General features: G+C 39.4%; 1 protein-coding gene across 5 annotated transcripts in view; it reads left to right on the top strand.

Annotated features, from left to right (window-relative positions):
• The window catches only part of Tmem135 (transmembrane protein 135), a 273,477-nt gene that overhangs the window by 234,114 nt on the left and 19,427 nt on the right, over positions 1-19,936 (top strand). For all 5 annotated transcript variants that reach the window (NM_001013896.1, XM_039105814.2, XM_039105818.2 and 2 more), the window contains one exon: positions 15,518-15,559. In NM_001013896.1, coding sequence (NP_001013918.1) covers positions 15,518-15,559 — 42 coding nt within the window. The remainder of the gene's footprint in view (positions 1-15,517; positions 15,560-19,936) is intronic.

Here is a 19,936-nt window from a genome sequence, read left to right as displayed (position 1 = left end):
TGTTTACAAAATTTTAGATTTTACTTTTATTTTTAAAATTTTTATTAGTTCTATTTTCTTCAACATTTCTATTATGTTTCTTCTTCATGCCCTGAACTGACTTCGGTATTCATTCAGGTTTATTTGTGTTCTATCTGAATCACTCAGGGAATTAATTGTGTTCCCTTTGCTTTTACTGAATCTTCTCATGAACGGTTGGTTTAATCCTCTCTATAGGCTTTCATGCAAGTCACTTGACAGCAGTCTCTTCCTCAGAGGTGACACTGCTTCCACTTTCTCATACTTCTTACATTTCTGTACTAGAACTTGTACGTCTGGGATTAGCTCATTGACTGAAATGTTTTATTTTATTTTATTTTTTAATGTTAGCTCCATTCTTTCTGTTGAGACATTTGCAGTGTCATCTGAGATTAGATTGTGAAGGATTGAGTTGTTCTGTCCCTATGGACTGATTGGGGTTTTAGTTCAGAAGCTAAACTCCCAGTTCACAGTCTTTTAGGAGGGACCCTTGGTAAAATACAGTACTATGGTCTCTGTAGACTATTAATTGCAGAAGCAGCAACTACAGCAGGACAGGCCCAGTGTGCGAAGACCATAATAGTCAATTACAGACTCAATCAACCCTTTAACTCCAGTAACTCTAGAGGTGAAGGTACAGTGTGGACTCAAGTAACAGGTTAGTGAGACTAGGAATGGAAGCCTAAGTATAGCTAAAGCATGATATCAGCTGAGAAAGGAATGAGGAGGCAAGTAGGTGGATGGGCAAATCTGGGTGGTGTTCACATTAACAGAGTTTCAACATTATTAAAGCTATGGAGAGTTGGAGCTAAGAGGAGGACAGAATAGGGAAGAGTGGAAATGAGATAGGAATTAAAGTATGTAGGTTGTGTAGAATAACGGAGTATTAGTAAGAGATCCAAAACCTTACAGAATGGTCAGAAAACCTAATTAACCAATATATAAAGAAGCAAAATAATTAAGAGAATTTATGCAAGAGTGACATTTTTTATTTAAAACACAATAAAATGTAAAATCGATTTAAAAAAAAGAAATTGTAGCATCATTTAGCATCCTCTCACTATGATTCATTTAGCAAACTGAACTGCTGGGGGGAGGGGAGAGCAGCTGTGGCTCCCTTTCAAACCTGTTAAACCAGATTTGCTGGCTGGCATACATTATCCTGGTGTTTGAACCAGTTACCTTGTAGGTTGAGTTTCTACTCAGCTGTCAGCGGGTGTCAGCTTTTCCTTGCGTTTTCCCAGCCTTCAGATGGACTGATGCTTTGAGGACGTGCCCAGCCGTTGTTCTGTATGCAGTGGAGCTCTGTCCTTCCACCAGTTGGGGCTCAGTGTCTGACGTTCCGATGTGGTCATGCCCGTGCGTTCTGTTCCACTTCAGCTGGAAATGTTTGTTACCAGGGTTCTGGCCCTTCCTCTGTCCACTTTAGTATTGTCTATGTAGTTGCAAATCAGACTCGCTCATTCACTTGTCCTGTGTCCTGCTTCTTAGTTACTTCCCTACCTCCTACCCCCCACATCCCCCCATTTTCTTGCCCAGACAGTTGCAAGGCACTTCCTTCTTGGAGCATTCCTTCCATGATATCCACAGAAAACCTTAGTTTCTGGTTTGTGGATCACAGTTCAGTCTCCCTTCCCACACCCCTTGTTGTTACTTGTGTTTGTGCCCAGTTCAGCCCTTGGGTACGTTTCCCCAGCCCTCCTTTCTTTGGAACTGGTATTGAGGTTGGAGGAAGTGTCTTCTTGGGAGTCCCTGCTGTCCTCAGCACCGTTGTGCCAGAGTTAGTGGGGGAATCTCCGGAGGGTTTCTTTGGGCAGATCTTTGGTTTTTAGCTGTCATCACTTATGATTATGTCTTCTTGAGCTGACTTCTCATTTATTTCTTGGACCAAGGGAGCTTCTGTTTTCCATTTTACCCACAGCCCTTTCATCTGGTTTTGTCCAAAGATCTTTTTGATATTCTTGATAACACTTGACTCCAGGAGTACTATACTTTCTGCCTCTTTTGTTTGTTTTGATTTGTTATAATTTCACCTCCATCTCTTCTCCATTGATATTTTAGTTTCAACCACTCATTACTCCCTTTAATGAATGTGGTTGTAAAATAATAGAACAAACCTCTTATTCAGATGATCTGACTTATGATGGAATTGTACTTTGATAAGCCCACTGTGAAAACGAGGAAGTAAAAAACATAGTCCATCGGAACCTCTGCAGTGTTGTAGCACAGCATGCTTTGAGCATGGACTTTCTCCATTGACTCCAGGGCTCACTGGGAAGTAGGGCTCATCAATGGGGACTTGCAGCTGTCTTATCAGCAGTGAAGGGAAAGAAGAAAAGCCAAAATTTGAGTTGTGGTTCATTTTAAATGATATAACAAACCACTGTTAAGGGCTGTTTCACTAAGCATAAGTCATTGTAATTTCAAAATTACAAATTTTGAAAACTGTAATTATGATTAAGAAAAAATAAAGCACTTGAATACCAAGAGAAGAAAATGCTACAAATGTCAGGAAAGATAATGTAAGGAAAAAGAAAAAGTAGCAAAAAATGTACTGAATGAACACATACCCTATTCTAGGCTATGATCCTGATAGATGACTTACACACAGCCTCACTGTAGTTTATTCTTGAAACAATCCTCTAGAGTAGTGGTTCTCAACCTCTGGGTTGAGACCTATTCGGCAAACTTGTATCTCCAACAATATTTTCATTATGATTCACAACAGTAGCAAAATTACAGTTATGAAGTAGCAATATCATTGGAGGTCAGCACAACAGGAGGAACTATATTAAAGGGTCATAGCATTAAGAAGGTTGAGAACCACTACACTCCAGAAGTCTGCCCAGTCTGCTTTATGAAAGTTAAATAATAGGCTGCAGCTCATGCATCAGAGACCAGGCTGTACAGTATGGCAAGATTCCTTCTCCAACTACTTTAAAACCTAAAACTAGAGGGGTTGGGAGATGGCTCAACAGTAAAGAGCATTGGTTGCTCTCCCAGAGGTCCTGAGTTTAATTCCCAGCACCCACATGGAGACGCACGACTGTCTGTAACTGTAGTATTATAGCACCCAGTGCCCTCTTCTGGTGTGCAAATGTACATGCAGACAAATCATCCAGCTACATACAATAAATCTTAAAAATCAACCGCAAAACTAAACTGAAACTAGGTGGCTGTCAGGATGGACTGGTGGTTATGAGCACTTTCTGGGGCTGGAGAGATGGCTCAGTGGTGAAGAGCACTCGCAGAGAACCAGATCTGGTCCCTGCATCTGGCACCCAGGAGCTCATGCACATATATGCACACACACACATATATTTGCACAAAATAAACAAAGTTAAAGGCCTCAAGGTAATAGGCATATCAATAATTTTCTTTTGCTCTGTTTGGTTTCTTCTTACTACTTTATCTTACCTCTATGCCATTGTTTGATAAACTGTGTACTTTGGATATTTGAGTTTAGTATTAATTATGTAGAGAGAGATGGTTTGAGTGAAATCAGTGCTTTAAATATCAGACAAGAAGTCTCTGAAATTTTTTTTTTTTTTTTGGCTGTTGAAAGGCTTTCAGAGCAGACTCAGTTGAGAAAGTGACTTCCCAAGCTCGAAATGTCAGCAGGACTTGCAACTCTGAACACTGCTCAACTCTGAAATGAAACCCTTCCCAGCTCCTGGTTTGCTTCCCACACTCCCTTAGGGCCAACACAGGCTCCTCTTCCAGCTGCTTCATTATAAATCTGTGAGTTCTGCCACAGCTTTCAGGAATAAATCCAGCCTTATTTGTCATATCCTCCCAAATGTGGCATAAAACAGTTTCAGCCTGTTTTTCCCTCAAGGCTGTCTTCCTGGTGCCTCAGCTTCTTCTCTTCCCAGTGGGCCCCTGTTCCATTCTCCCGTCCCAGCTGTGCCAAGCCATTCCCACCTTTACACTCTGTGATTTGCAACAAGAACCAAAATATACTGAGTATAATAGCCCTGTGCTCTAAAGCACAAAGGCTCTGTGGCAGAGATTCCGTACAGACCCAGATTTAGAATTCTTGGACTCACATGCTGTGTTTTCAGTTCCATGTCCCCTCATTACAGAAGGCGGAAGATGTTGGTAGTACGATAGTAGGGGAACTAGATTCTGAGGAAGCCTGCTCCAGTTAAGAGAACTCAGAGGTATCTGTTGTATTTCTAGGGTAAATGAAATGGTTCCTTGTTTGTAGTGAAATACTATTTAAGAAGTCTTTGAGTCTGTGCCCAGGCCCCTACAGTTTGTCTACTAGAAAACAAATACTTGAGTATTATTATATTGGATAATTGTATTTCAAAGAAATAAACAACAGCATTGTAGTCTGCTGAGCTCAGTGGGTCCTTTGCTGGCCTAACTTGATTCTCCTTTCTGTCTCCTGGGCTCTTGCCTCTGAAGCATGACTCCTCCATTTCTACAAAATGTACAAGTAAAATAAGACATGGCTCATAGTCAAAGTAAATCCTGTGTTTTAGACCGGCAACCAGTGTAGGCTTTTTGAGTCCAGGGCCTGCCTAGCAGACATTTGGCTGGTGGGTGAAGCCAGTGTTCTAGCAAAGGCCTTTGACTGTAAGGATGTGGAACTCTGAGGCACTATTGCCCAGACTGTGAGAACACGTCACTCATAAGATAGGATCTGTATCTGACAGGATACTAAGGCCTCAGAAACAGTCCACCCATGCAGATGTATTGGAAAGCATGAGACTCACCAAGTTAGAGTCTCAGAGTGGAAGGAACTAAGGTTTCACTTCACATCACTTTCCTCCTATGCCCCACAGAGATCCCTAGTCATGCAGCTAGGACAGTTTGAAATAAATAAAGTAATTGCTTCTTTTCCTTGCACCATTTTGATGTACATATGGATTAGAAATGGTGAATTGAAATTGTGGGCTCGAAATGAAATGGTTTTTGAAGGAAATAGATATACTTGGAACTCTTTAGAATGTGATCATAGCTCGGCTGTGTCCATCTTAAAAGAAGGAAGTAGATGAACATGAATGGTGTGTGTGTTGCACATGGAAGCAAGTGTGGGACACAGACACCATCTAGGCTGCTGCCGCCGCCGCTGAGGTGTGGGGATGGAACCCACCGTGTCCTATACTGTCTCTTTGGGCTGCACCCTAGCTTTCATTAGCATCTAAAAATGTTTTAAATCATTTTTGAGAGTAGACTTGTTAATGTTCTATGCTATTTTCTTGTTAATTGTTGGATGGTGTGATTTTCTTAAAAGAACACTGCATATTTTTTCCTTTTGAAGCTAGGAAAGTCAGCTTTTTAACTGAGTATGCTGAGTGCGGTTCCCCTTCATGTTCACTGTCCGTAGCTCAGATAATCCACACACAGAAATGATATCGAGGCATATGGAGCTAGGTAAACCGCCTTGAATTTATTTATTTGAGTAGTTTGTTCCCACACTGGTATTAAATGTACCTTTATGTTGAGATACTAACAGTTATGCAGTATCCTACATAGAATATATAAGGTGATGTCTTCAGTTTTCTTTTAAATTAAGTATTCCAAACTGTCATATACAAATTTAGTATATATTCAATAATAGTGATTTAACCCGAGGCTTAAACTCAAATTGGGACCATATCAAGTTTGAGTGGACCATGAATTTGCAGTTGATACTTTTATGTTAGGAATTTTAAGTTGTGAAAGTTTTCATTTTGCATCTATGTATTTAATCTGTGTATTTGCACATGTGTGTGCTGTGCTGTGCTTAGAGAGGTCATATTGATCTATCACATTTCTATCATGAGCACTAGAGACTCAACTCAGGACATCATGCTTCACATCAGATACCCTTGCTGAGCCATCTCACTAGCTCCAAGTTGTGAAGAATCTTAAAGACCATTTCATCCACCCTCTTTATATTTTCATTTGGAAAATCCAAGGCTCAGAAACAAATTTCTCTACTAAGTTTCCACAATAGGTAGAGAAAGGGAATTAAAACTAAGTTGGCTGGATTCTAACCCTAAGTCTAAAATGGTAGATGAATGTTTACCAGAAGATCAGTTGAAGTAAGCCTCTCAGTGCTGTGGATAGGCAACATGGCAGTCTGCACGTCTAGAGGCAAGCCCATCCTTTCTACAGACAGTCAGGGTAACCCTAAGACTTATTCTGAGGGTTGAAGTCTGGGCCTCCAATGAGGAAAACCAAGTAGCAGCAGCTGGCTCTCCTTTTCACATTCAGAATTGTAAGTGCTGAACTCCTGTCACCTATGGAACACCTTCTGATAGCTTTGCTATGTTGAGTGACACATGGTCCCTGCAGTTGTAGTTGGCCTCTCCCATCTCCACTTCTTACTGAGGCAGGTCAGGAGGAGTGGTTGTTGTGTTTACAGTGAGAATGTGTTTTGTTTGGTTTTGTTATGGACAGCTTAATGAATGCAAATGGCTTGGTGCTGTGGGCCTTGTGATCTCACTTAACCCAGTGGGCTGAGGTACTAGGATCCTAAGGACAAGTCCTGCCTGGGAACTTAGTAGGAATCTGACTAAAACAGTATTTTAAAAGGAGACTGGCGATGTAGCTTTATGGTAGAGCACCCTCTAGGCATGTGTGAGGTGTGTAAAAATTTATGTTCAGATCCCCCTATTGGAAAACAAACAAAACCAACTAAGTAAAAACTGTTTTAATCTAGTTTTTGGCCTGATAAAACTCTGTCTACCCTTAATAAAGTATAACAGACTATAATCATTGGTCGTTTTATAAAAATGAAATATATATAATTTGAAGTGGGAAAACTCACTGTGCTATCAAATGTGGAAAAGTCCATAATGTATGGTACTGAGTTGATATTGTGCAGAAATCAAAAGCTTTTCCCACTTTATAGGGTCGTACACTGGGTTAAATGTGTGGTACCTTACCTTCTTGGATTTGATTACAGAAACTTAATAAAGCATTGTCTAAATATGTGAGAGAGTGTGTGGGTGGGGGGGGGGCAGTGAGCGCACACGAGTGACCTGCTTCCCCGAAGCTTCCTCCAGACACACTGTGAAACAGTCCCCTAGCATCCCCTGCTGCCCCCCACCTAGACTCCTGTGCCCAGGCCCCTCTCACTTCTAGCCCCAAATCTCCCTTGCAGTGTGCCATGCTGCAGGTCTAGCCTTCTGCCTCCATCTGTCCCAGGAGACCTTCACAGAGGGAGCTGATCTACTTTTCTTCCTCTCCAGGGTTGTTTTCTGATTATCTTCATGGCTTCTCTCCCTAGGGCTTATTTGTCAATCACATATCTTATTAAAGGGTTATTAATCTGAATACTCTCAGCTTTTACAATTCTTCTCATTTGTTTACTCACTGACTTACCTTTATTGTTTTGGTTATAAACAATCTCTTCATGTACTTGAGATTGGAGCCTCCCACTGGCCCAGGAAGGGTTCCTGTTCTTTTGCTGTCATTTTTCACCTCTGCTTCCCTCAAACTAGAAAAATGTGGATCTATCTTCTGTCACTAGAGACTTGGTTTCTCTTTCTTAGAATTTCATATGAATGGAATTATATATGGTGTCTCTTTAACTGACTGGCCTTTTCCAAGCTCTTTTAAAGATGCTTACCTTTACAAATAATGTATTTGCACATTACAGTCTTATTATTGCTGAATACTATTCTGTCATATGGCTCTGCCACAGTTCATATCTTCATGTGCTGACTCAGGTCATAATTTCATCTGATAATTAATATTTCATGTATGTCCACTTGCAATTTGTAAATCACTGTATGCTAAACTGATTTATATATGTATTTCTGAAAGAGGCCTTTAATTATGAAGCATGGTAAAATCGATATGGTATTGGTTTCAGAAAGATTGTCTATTTCACCACAAGAATGAAGCCAATGAGCTTGCTGTAAGTCAAGGCTGTTTGCTGTTCCTGTCTTATGCATGTAAGGTGGCAGTTGTGATGCTGTCTTAGTCTCTGTAACCGTGATGACTGCAGTAACAGCAGTGGTGCTAGTAAGTAGCATTTGAACAGTATGACATAGGCTCTATTATTTACAGTTCCAGTTGGAGAAGCAGAGGCATAGTTTAAACAGTCTGCTCACGAATCCGTAACCCTCTCCTGACTCTAACTCCATAATTACGTGTTGACAAATAATTGTTCAAACAAATAATATTTGCTTCATTATTCCTTGGGAGTAGTGTTAATTACACAAGACTGAAGGCGAAGCAGCTTCTCCCTCTATAATGACACTTTTTGTTGCCCTTCCTTCTTCCCAGAGTAAAGAAACCAGGCCACTATTAGTTATATGCACACAGTGAAATCTCGACCTATATTGTAGTTGGTCGCAGGGATGGTTTTGGAGACAGGGCAGCCTACACGAATGGCCTGTTAGATAATATTCACTACACTAAAGTTCTGGGGGCTTTTGAGTTTTTATAAATAATATCAGTTACTTACATTTATGATAAATTAAGTTTGATATTTTATTCTTATGTTCATTTTTCTGTAGTTGAGTTATTTTTAGCCATTTTTTTTATTTAACACCATTTGATAAGCATTAAAATCTATGATAATTACTGTGCAGCTTCATCTTTCATCTAAAACAAAATAGAGGAGTAGTACACACGTTAGACGTTTTTATAGGTTGGTTTCAGCAGAATTTAGTTGGTGGGTTACTATTTTGGAATCTTAAGTAGATATTACTAATGATATTACATAAAAGAATGAGATCATGTGAGTCGTCTACTCATGATAGGAAGGGACCTTTCCCCCAGGGGTGAAATTCATCCTTATTTCCCCACACACTCTCACCACTGTCCTCACCACTGTACTGTAGCCATCTTAAACTTGCAGTGTTCTTGATAGCCTGTTACCTCTTCTTGTAAGGTATACGTATCCCTTCCTCATTATCTATGTCTACTTTTGCATTATGTTGTCACTTGACCTTGATATGGAAGCCAAGGTTAGCTATCCTCCCATCATGCTTTGCTCACATCATGTTCTCTTTGTTACAGCTCTTTCTGTACTACAGACGGTACTGTTATTTATTTGTGTGATGACTTCTCTGGGTTGTGACACTGTTGCAGGATAGTGATACAGGTTGTTCCCAGCACTTGAGGACTTGCATGGTAGATAGTAATTGTCAGGTTAATTTAAGGGTATGAATGAATGAATGAATGAATGAATGAATGAATGAATGAACGCATAATGAAGCAATGCCAGCAGTGTCCCAACATGCAAACACTACGGTCTCATCCCCTTTGCTGGATTGCAGTTCCTGGTAAAGTGGTAAACATGGCCAGCAGTGGCCCTGCCTTTTAGACCTACCTGATAGATTCATATTACAATGGCAGTTTATTTCTTTGTGGTTTTAAAAACTCTTCTGCATAAGAAGAGGCTGGAGCCTCTGTTTCAGACTCACATGTGCTCAGCAGAATGAATAAATTAAAGGAGCTTTGTGTGATGGGCAAGCGCTAAGAGCTGTTGATAGGTATTCAAGTAACTGATTCAAAACTACATTGTTTCAAAACCCGAAAGACAAAATAGACAAACCCCAGAGTTTTGCTATAGAAATGAATCTAAGATACTTGGTGCCCAGTGAGGACTATAATTGCTTTACAACCAATAGATTTCTTAATTTCTATACAGATTAAAATTTTGTTTCAACGTATTTTTTCTATGTTCTATGTGCTGTGCAATATTGTTGCCAGTTCCATGTAATGAGAATGCTCTTAACTGTCTGAAGGATTAAGGACTAAGAAAGAAATCTTACACTGTACACAGTATGTGCATAACTGTAAGTCCTTAATGTACTATAGAAAAGCCTGTTACCGGGGTTGGGGATTTAGCTCAGTGGTAGAGCGCTTGCCTAGGAAGCACAAGGCCCTGGGTTCGGTCCCCAGCTCCGAAAAAAAAAGAACGGAAAAAAAAGAACCAAAAAAAAAAAAAAAAAAGAAAAGCCTGTTACCGGAAAGATCTTTAATCACCCTGCTTGAAATTAGTGTGAGAAACATGGACTAGTGGTATCATGTTCTGCAGAAACAAGGAATTTTGTTTAAATATTCTAAATAAACATAATTGATTCTTGGCAGTTACATGTTTGGCCTTAATAGTAGACAGGTGCTGCTGTTCACCAACTTTTGTTTGTGCCGCCACAGGAAAGCACGCATTCCCTCTCCTGCTTACCCTGTACCTGGAGTTGTGATGTGCTTTGGCTGAGTAATTTTAAGTGGAAGTGACTTACACTTAATTAGAAGCATAAGTTTCAAAAATAATAGATGTAAGGAGAAGGTCCTGCTGTCTACATTTAGGCAATGTAATGTTTTAACCACAAATATCACAAGTCTGAATAATAACTTTGTAGCACTCAGTTTAACCTGTTTGCATATGAATTTATGATTAAGACATTACAATGTTAAAACAAATATAAATGCAGTTTATTATATCCCAATTTTTCTTGTCATTTGCATGATAAGCAAATGTAATAAAATATACAATTATTTATTGGTCAAATCTTATATATTGAATTATAATTTAGTGCTAAGGTATATTCCTACTTTTGAAAATGACGTAGAAAACGAACTACAAAATTTTTATTTTGTGAGGTTAAAAATTTAATTCATCAAAAACAAACTACTTAAAATTGTATGTTTTAGACATATTTACTCATTTATTTTATATATGTGAATATTTTGCCCGTGTGTATGTATATACACTACATGTGTGCCTAGTGCCCATGGAGGTCACAAAAGGCTGTTGGAGTCTCTTGGACTGGAGTTACAGATGGGTGTGATCTGTGGTCTTCATGCCAGGAACTGAACGCAGATCCTCTACAAGAGCAAAGAGTGCTCTAAACCACTGAGCTGTCTCCTCAATCCCCTGAGTATCCTTAGAATGAGCAATCGTAGTCTCTAAGTCTGAGGCACTTACGTGTATGCATTTATTCTCTTTAGACTTTAAATTTTTTCCACTGGATTAATCACAAATTAATTTCTGATTTTGTACCAGTGATACAGTAATTCAAAATTCAAAATTTTGATGGCACATGGTTATTATCATCATTGTTCTTTTTTCTTTTTTCATAGCACCAGTAGAAATATCAACATTTGAACTCTGAGCAGTTTCTTTTAAAAACAGTTTTTCTAATTTGTCTTTTCCCTTTCATTTCTGTGCTCTCGCATTGCTTCTGTGAGTCATAATTTAAATCTGAGGTTGGAGGTGATGGCTCAGGTAGTAAGACACTATACAAGGCTGACTGCATTCCCCAGTTGCCTGTTGTGTAACATGCTCAATCGATGATCGCTGAGCGGATTAAGGCAGAGTATACTGTTAGCTACGTTTAATAGCTCACTTTCATGGAAACTGTTCAGTGAGTCAGAACCAGCGCAGAGCACCAAAGTACATGATAAGTGTCCTCTCCCCGTATTGTGGAGTGTGTGTGCGGGTGAAAAGTGATTGCGTCTTACAGTTCTCTCAGAAGATCATGCCTATAGCTATAAACCTTGTAAAAATATCAAGATTTTCCCACAACGTGCATTTTTTTGATGAAGAAATATTCTAAGTGAAATCTAGGGAATATTTGATATTGATTACATTAACTGAATCATTAAAAACTGAGTAGAGAAACTATTTCTGTTCTCATTGTTTTCAGTGTCCTGGGGACTGTAGACTGAGGCAGAAGTGGCAGGTCACACATCATCCTCTGTTACAGTGACCAATGCAAAATATTTTATAATTTTGTGAAATTACAGGACTATAGAAACAGAAACATCAAAACTCAGATATCATGGTATTTACTTAACAAAGCAAAATGTAACATTTTCTTATGACATTTTGAACTCCTTATAAAATGCATTCTTAAGAGGAAAACTTGCCAAAATGTTGCTTCCTGGGTCCCAGTTCTTCCAGGGATGGTTCTGTAGTGACATCTGCTGGTGAAGTATTGTAAAGTACATCATAGAACCATGGAAGTCACTTCACAGGAAGTAAGCAAGCTTGGAAGGGGAAAAAGATATTTTGTGCAGAATTGTTTCTTTTACTATTATTTATATATCTAACTCAAAATTTGAACATTTGATCAAGAATGTTATTTTAGTGACGTAAGTATTAGCCCTCTGTATGCTTCCCAAAATGCAGCGTGTACTTCCAGCCTGAGTCTTTGGTAATTGTTGTTTATCAACTGAGGTTTTGACTGCAGAGCTGAAAACCCCTTTCTCCTTTGTCTTTATTGTCTTTTTCTTATTGCACTTTATGTTAGCATAGAGCTTTGCAAAAGTAGGATAGGGGCTGAGTTATGTTAGTATATATCGTCTGCACAGACTAAATAGCAAGTTTGGGCACACGTGAATGAGTCGAATGCATTAGTTTTATGGGCAGTTGAAAATAAAGTGAGACTTTATTTTAGCAGGTGATGATATTTGAAGAAATTGATGAATTTTTTTCTGTAAAAGAGCTCTTGGTAAATCATGTGTACATGCACATGCACACCTGACATATTTCTACATCTGTACTTGTTTCCTTATTTGTGCGTGTATCTAGTCTCCCGTGTTTACGTACTGTGTAAAAATGAACCAGTTGTCTTCCACGGTCCTCAGACCTTCATAGCCAGCTGCCTGCATCCTTTACTAACTGGTATTCAGCTCAGGCACATTTCACACTTACATTTCCAAAACAAAGTTCATTTCTCCCTGAGTCCTACAGTTTCTCACGTCAGTAAATGGCCACTGTGTCCTCTTTGCTTTAGCCCAGATCCGTCAGTAGGTATCGAATTCTCTCTTGTTTGCTCTACATTCAAACTATCAGGAAATTCTGACTGCTCACCTTGGACATGTATGTATTCACATTCTTCTCTTCCTTCCAGCCGTGGTCACCCTCCCCAGGTTTCTAACTGCCTTCCTATCATCTGGTTTCCACTCAGCAGCCAGAATTCGTCTCATATAACTTAAGAAAGATCTTCCTCTACTGAGATCATTCTCAAGTGCCTCTCTGCATGGTAGAAACTCCCTCCATTTTCCATGGCCGTGTTTCCTACCATTGTGTCATTCACCTCTCCCCTCGGTTCTGCCCCTTGGTGCTCTGCTCTCTGCTGTGACTCAGCACGGCGCTCTACTTGTTGCTTCAAATTGAAATTCCCTCCCTCAGTTCCTTAAAGTTCGGAACCGCTTATCATCTTTTGCCTTCTTAAAGAGACTACTTGACCATATGTATGTATGTATGTATGTATGTATGTATGTATGTATGTATATATATATATATGTATGAAAAAAGGGAAACCCAGACCCTTTCTCCCCTGCGCTGTAGGTTTCTTCTTTTTATCCCCACAGCTATTGTTCTGCATCTTTGTTGAATCTCTCCCACAAGGTGCATGCCAAATGAGAATGTGATGTTCTTGTGACAATGGATGTATAATGGAACCTAAGCCAGTTGCTACACATGTAGATACCTAATATGTGATAATTCTTAAAGGGTGACTTGATTTGATCTGCACTGTAATCACCACGGCCATAGCAAAGTAAAGAACTTTCTAGTGGGGTCTGTCTTGTTGAAATCTTTATATCATGCCTTCTAATTTAACATAGACTTCAGTGATGTTTCACAGTTAATAACTGAACAATGCACTCAGTGTCAAAATGTGGGGCCACATTTTAAAGATTCTTCTTGCAGAATGATTATTTCATTGTTCTTTTGACCCTCGGTTACCTTAACAAACCTTATACACACGAATAGGAGAAAGAATAGCCTCTTTTGAATCCATGTTAATTAAGACTTTATCAATATGAAGTGCTTCCCACAGGGTTCTACTGAAGAGCCAGACCTCCATCATAATGAAATTGCAAATTCATTTGTATATGCCTCCTTTATGCTTGAAAGCTACTTTTTGATGTTTGGTCTGCAATTAAATGTATTGTGCAGGGCCACAAATATGCCTTGTGTACTAACCGATTTGTCAGACTCTTTTAACTATTCAACACCGAACAAGGACAAATGGCTATCTTTGAACAATAACATCCCAAGACCAAAATTTGTTCCCAGATGTACATAATCTTTTAATTGATCTACTGCTTTCTTTTTCCTCATCAATAGGCCCCTTGCCCACTCATTCACCACTCCACCAATCCAGATTATGGGTTTTAAATTACTGTGAAACACTTTCTTCTGATGAAAAAAAGATAAGTTTAAGTAATGTAATTTTCCCAAGTACCCTTTTACTTTAATTTATAAATTCTTTTGCCTTCATGCACATTCTGTGTAGATATTTATGTCATGTATTACTTACATGTGAACTTTTGGTTACATTTCCCATTGTCAACACGACCACTAAGTCAGCCATGCTGCATGATTGGCATAAGCCTTAAATGTTTTAAAATATCTTCATGTGGCTTAAATATTTCCTAAGATTCTAGGTTATATACAATAAGATAAATTTTAAGGCAGTTGTTTCATATGTTTTCTTTATGACTTGTTGTACAAGTGACAAGCACCATGAGTGTGTCTATCCACTTACATTTGAAGATGCACTTTTTAAATTTGAGTCTATGAGACTGTCATTTTGTCATTAGTCTTTATAGACATTTTTCAAGAGATTTTGATAATAAATACCCAAAACTCCTTTATGATTGGTTATATTAAAGGTTCATTGTGGCTATTACCTTTTTGTAGAAAGGGCTTTTGAATATTTCTAATGTCTTTAAGTCCATTTTAAATACTTATTGTTAATCTGAGAATATTAATTACCACATAGCCTGCATCTTCCCCAGCTAAAGACAATATAATTAGCAGGAGGATGGGAAGGAGAAGTGCTTGATTATTCAGATTATCACTGCCACTACCCCAACACACCTGGAATTCTGAATCCTATTAGTATGTTAGTCCCGTGTCCTCAGGAGGTAAGGTTGTTGCTGGGCTTGAGCCCCCATGAAAGTTCAAATGCACACAAGCCTACACCCAGGGCTGTGTTGTTATCTAACAAAACAAGACCAAGTCACCCAAACTGCACAGCAATGATAAATGCTCAAGAAATACTACTTGGATTCTCCTCCTCCTCCCAGTCTCAGTCTCTGCCTATCCCATGTTCTCTCTCCCTTGGCCTGAACCAGAGGCTCTGTGGGATGTTGCAATGAACTCGAAGCCTTTTTGTGCCTGCTCAGCTCCTTCTTGCACCACACCCACTGAATTAATGAACCAGAAATTGCCCTGTGTGAGATGCTCAGAGAATGACGTGCTGTTCTTCATAGGGAATCTGCCTCCAGGGATCAGGAGGAGTGGAGAGTGTCTTAGCCTCATTTTAGATCCAAGTGGAACCCTTAGAAGGCTGACTTAAGTCTCCCTTACCCTGGCTCTGAGGATTGAGCCCCAACTTTGTTTCTGTGCCAGAGGAACTCTCTAGTATACTAGTCAGTTGCTTTGTGGAAGAGGACTTGCTGTATTCTTATGTCATTCCAAAAAATGTTCACACTTTAAACCATTATTAGGAAGGAATGCTATTTTATATACTACTTTATATTCTAAAACATGCCATTTTATGATTGCAAATTTTTGTTTTAGGTGCAAAGATGGCTTAAAAGGCTTTACGTTTTCTGCGCTTAGGTAAGTAACATTCTGTCTTTGTGTTGAGAGAAGTTGCAAGTTAACTTCCTAAAAATATCGAGTGTATATAATTCCAATAAAGTTTTATTAATTTTTAATCTGACAGTAAAAGTCACACCATTATTTCCTTGCATTTGTGGATAGTTTATTATATAATTTCTTAGCCTGAGTTGAGTTATGGGTGGGACTTATGGACTGTCAAACACAATAGGTCTTCAGTGTTCTTAGAACGTTTGATATTTTTCACCTCATCTATTAACATAATAATTGGCCTATTATATATACAGTGTAAGCGTTATTGTATTTTATGACTCCGAACATCTTAACAAAATAGACATTTGTCATGTGTTTAACGTCTCACTCTCCGTACTAAGGGCAAAGCCCACGTTTTCCCAGTCAGTGTCAGACATCACTTACTTATTTTTCAGTGTCCATGGAACGCTGCTTGTCAGTGACCTTTGGTAGCATGGCAATCACTGCAGGCATCTGGAAAGTCAGGGCATGCTTCGGGTTGGAATCATCATCTTATACGTTTATTCTGAAGAGCTTGCACGTAAGGTGCTTTAGTGCGGGGTGACACTCGTGAGCATTCGGATGGCACACCCTCCATCTTTTCCGGGATGTGAGTTTAAGGCATAGCTTTAGATAAGGAAAAATGAAGAAAAACTTTGTTTGTAGGAGTGATCAAATTGTCTGTTTTGGCAGGTGGTGTCAGTGTTGAAGACTGATAGGTCAGGGTAGGGAGGGGCTGATTTGGAATTGATAAGTAGGTAGTAGACCCCTAATGGTGTCTGAGGGAGGTGGTTAACAGTGACTTTGAAAGGTGAGTCCAGCAGAAGTATTTGAGACGTTGGATGACAGAGAGCTAGAGGTAGGAAAATAAGTACTGTGTTTTTGGGATAATGAGAAGAAGACTCAAGAGAAAAACGACAAGTTAAATGGAAGAAGACCAGGGGCACTATTTTCCATCTGTCAGCCTGAGTCCCAGCCTAGCACTGAAAGCTAAGTGCGCCAAGGAGGTTTGCATTTACCTAGAGATGGGATGGCATGGCAGGAAACTATGTGATTGACAGGTTTTCAGGGTTTAGTGATGGGGCATCTGCCTGGAACGTGTGAGACCCTGGATACAATCCCCAGGAGGTGTGGGGAGAGGAGGGGAAGAAAAGTTGTGATAGAACGTTGATAACTAGACTTCTGAAGCCATGGTGCACGTAAAATGTTCTCTTTTACTTTTTTTGTTAAGAGATATATGAGAAAAAACTTTTATCCTTTGCCCTTAAACAATGATAAAGCATGCTTTTAAACTGTAAGTTAATGACAAAAGCAAAAGGTGATTTCCTTAAGAGATAACCTTGCCTCATTTTCTAAAGATTCCCACCAAAGTCTTGGAAAACCTTGAGCTGCTTCAGATAGTATTGTATCGTTTTGTGTGTACTTTGAATCAGTGCTTAGTTGGAAATGTTTGTGTTTAACTTTTCTGTTATAGGACAATGTTCTAGAACAGTGTTCATTGTTCCAGGAATCCTTGTTAAAGTTGTTAAGCATTGCAGATTTTTCTGCCGTTCACAAGTCAGCCTTCTTCCTTCTGTCCTGTCAGCCATTCTTCTTCATAGATGGAAAACGGCATCTGTGAGATGTGTGCCAGTTTCCTGCCTTATTCTCTGTCGTTATTCCTATCCACAACTTGGAAAGCAACAGTGTTAGTTCTGGCTGAGACATACAACTGAAAACTCCCTTCCCTCTTTGTAATGTCAGCACAATTTTAATGAATACTGCCTTCTCCTCAGTCTCAGAAAGCAGAGATATATTTCACTCATTTATTGGTGCATCCTCCACACAGTACACATCTGAAGACAAAGTACAAGCGTAACCAAATAAATACTCAGGGAATGGTACTCAGTTTTCATATGGTATTATATGGTACATGACTTACTAAACAGGGTGGGTTTCATTTTACATTGCAGGTATTGCCCATTGATTACTCTTAGGTACTTAAAGATGCCACATAATTTTAGTACCGAAAGCTAGATTCTCTTTTAGTTGTCAGGTTTCATTGTCAAAGAACAATGGGTTAATGTTCATTGTTGTTAGTGGTTTCCTAAAGTATTACTTGGCATGAATTTCTATTCTGCATCTCCCAATTGACACTCATATGATTGTTGTTACAGACGCATACAGTGAGTTTATAGCCTGTCAAAATATTCAACATTCAACATTAATTACAGAGGGGAGGGGACAGAAAAGTACTTGTGGTGGCCAAACTTAGCAAGTATGACTTCCTGGCAGTGGTAAATTTTATGAGAAAAGAATGTTCAGTGCCTGACAGTTTGAGCGTGCTGGCCACTCTGGAACTTAGATGGACACAAATAGATGCAGTCACCATCAGGCTTGAAGGAAGTGCCTATCCTCCACAGGTTACACTTACCCTGTCACACACTGTTTTACAGAGGACACGCCTCCTTCATCTACTGCACCCATTCATAAAGCAGCCAAGTTTAATGTCTCCAGGCTAGACTCAAGCAAAAAGCTTTAGAACATCAAACTCTAACTCAGCACTATGGTTTAATGCATCTTACCTGTAAAAGAGTACACGAGTTACAAAGATCCATTCAGTATGTATTTAGGTGTGCTTTACTTTGTCTCCAGATGTGTACCGTGTTGAGATGCACCCGTGAATATCTTTCCGATATCTTTCTGCCTTCAGAGGCTGTACCGAGTATTAATTGTGCTGATGAGGGAGCAGGTTTTGCCATTGTATGCCTCAGCCAGAACTAGCGCTGTTGCTTTCCAAGTTTCGGATAGGAATAAAGACAGAGAATAAGGCAGGAAAACTGCAAAGAATACTTATAAGTTTTTTTTTTAAAGCCAACTTCTGAAATAGAGCAAATTAAATGCTAAGTCATTTTCCTGATGACTCGCCCACCCCCGGTGAAAGACGAACAGTTGACAGTACAGAAGGAAGACGGGGACTTTTCAAAGGTGGATAAGGAGTATTTAACAAACATGTAGGAAAGAATGCAGTATTAAGGCATTGGATTACCTGCAAATCTCTTAGCACTGAAGTTTAGAGCAGTCTGGTCACTTAGAGTTTGCACTTAACTCTAAGTCAAGGAGTCGTAAGCTGGTGAAGTTTTCTGATTTGGGAAGATCAAGTTCTGATCTACACTTTAGGAAACTTCCTCTGGCAATTTTAAGGAGGAATTATCTGTCTGTGCAGACAGGAGTAGAAAGGCACTGGAGTAGCGGGAGGCAATGGGGAAGGAAAATCAGTGCAGTGTTAAAGGGGCATGGCTAGGGGTTACAGCATCAGACTCTACAGCAGTGGCTCTCAACTTCCTAATGCAACCCACAGTTTCTCATGTTGTGGTGACCCCCAACCATAAAATTATTTCATTCTACTTCATAACTGTAATTTTGCTACTGTTATGAGTTGCAACTAAATATTTGATATGCAGAATATCTGATAGTGACCCTCAAAGGATTATGAGCAACAGGTTGAGAATCACTGCTCTAGACAGACAGTTTTCTATTAGTGGTTGCTGATAATGGACTTTTGTACACAGAGTTCTCCCACATTCTAACTCATGGGAAATATAGTACCTGTAATATTACTGTGGGACCAAATGACAGAACTTTTATGAGATGCTTGTTGGCCCTGTGTCTTTCATGTCATAGGCACTTAGAACGCATGTTATATTGCTATATTCATTCTTTTTACAGTGTAACAGACCTGTGCTAGACACTGTCCTATGATAGCAAAGAATATGGATATAATTTCACAGTCCCCACAGCTTAGTCAGTGGCGCATACTGTAGAAATTATGCTTACAGTGTTGTGATTCATGGGACTGTGAGACCACAGGTAAAGGGCCACTCAGTCACTTGCATAGAGTCAAGGACAGCCTCTCTAAGAAGTCACCTGTACTGTGAGGTCATCAGCATTGACCAGAGGAGCAGTAAGCTCCAAAAAGCATTAGAGAGACTTTCTAGTTTTATCGGGTTGCTCATATAGAATTGAGTGGGGATTTAAACTTTCTAGGCAGAAACACAAATAATGAGCAGATTCCTTTGCAGTAATAACACCCAGGTCTCTCAACTGCCTGTGATGTCAGGAAAGACCTTTACACACCCCAGTTTGCCTAGGAAAGCTAAATGTTTTACTGAGTTCACCAGGACAGGATGGGTCTGTGGTTAGTTGTAACATCATTTTGGTTTTCTTTTCCAAATATTAAAGTTTTCTTATTTGTTTACACTGGTCTCAATCCTGGAATGTTAGTAAAGAATTATTGATCCTCTCTGAGTAGATGTGGATAAACTTTCTGAAAGTTCAGAAGCTGGGATTTCTTTGGAAAGTTCAGCTGTTCTTTGTATCAGCAAT

Source organism: Rattus norvegicus, chromosome 1 (assembly GCF_036323735.1).
Source record: "Rattus norvegicus strain BN/NHsdMcwi chromosome 1, GRCr8, whole genome shotgun sequence".
NCBI classification, from domain to species: Eukaryota; Metazoa; Chordata; class Mammalia; order Rodentia; family Muridae; genus Rattus; species Rattus norvegicus.
The sequence above is the reverse complement of the archived record's forward strand: the minus strand, read 5'-3'. Positions and strand labels throughout refer to the sequence as shown.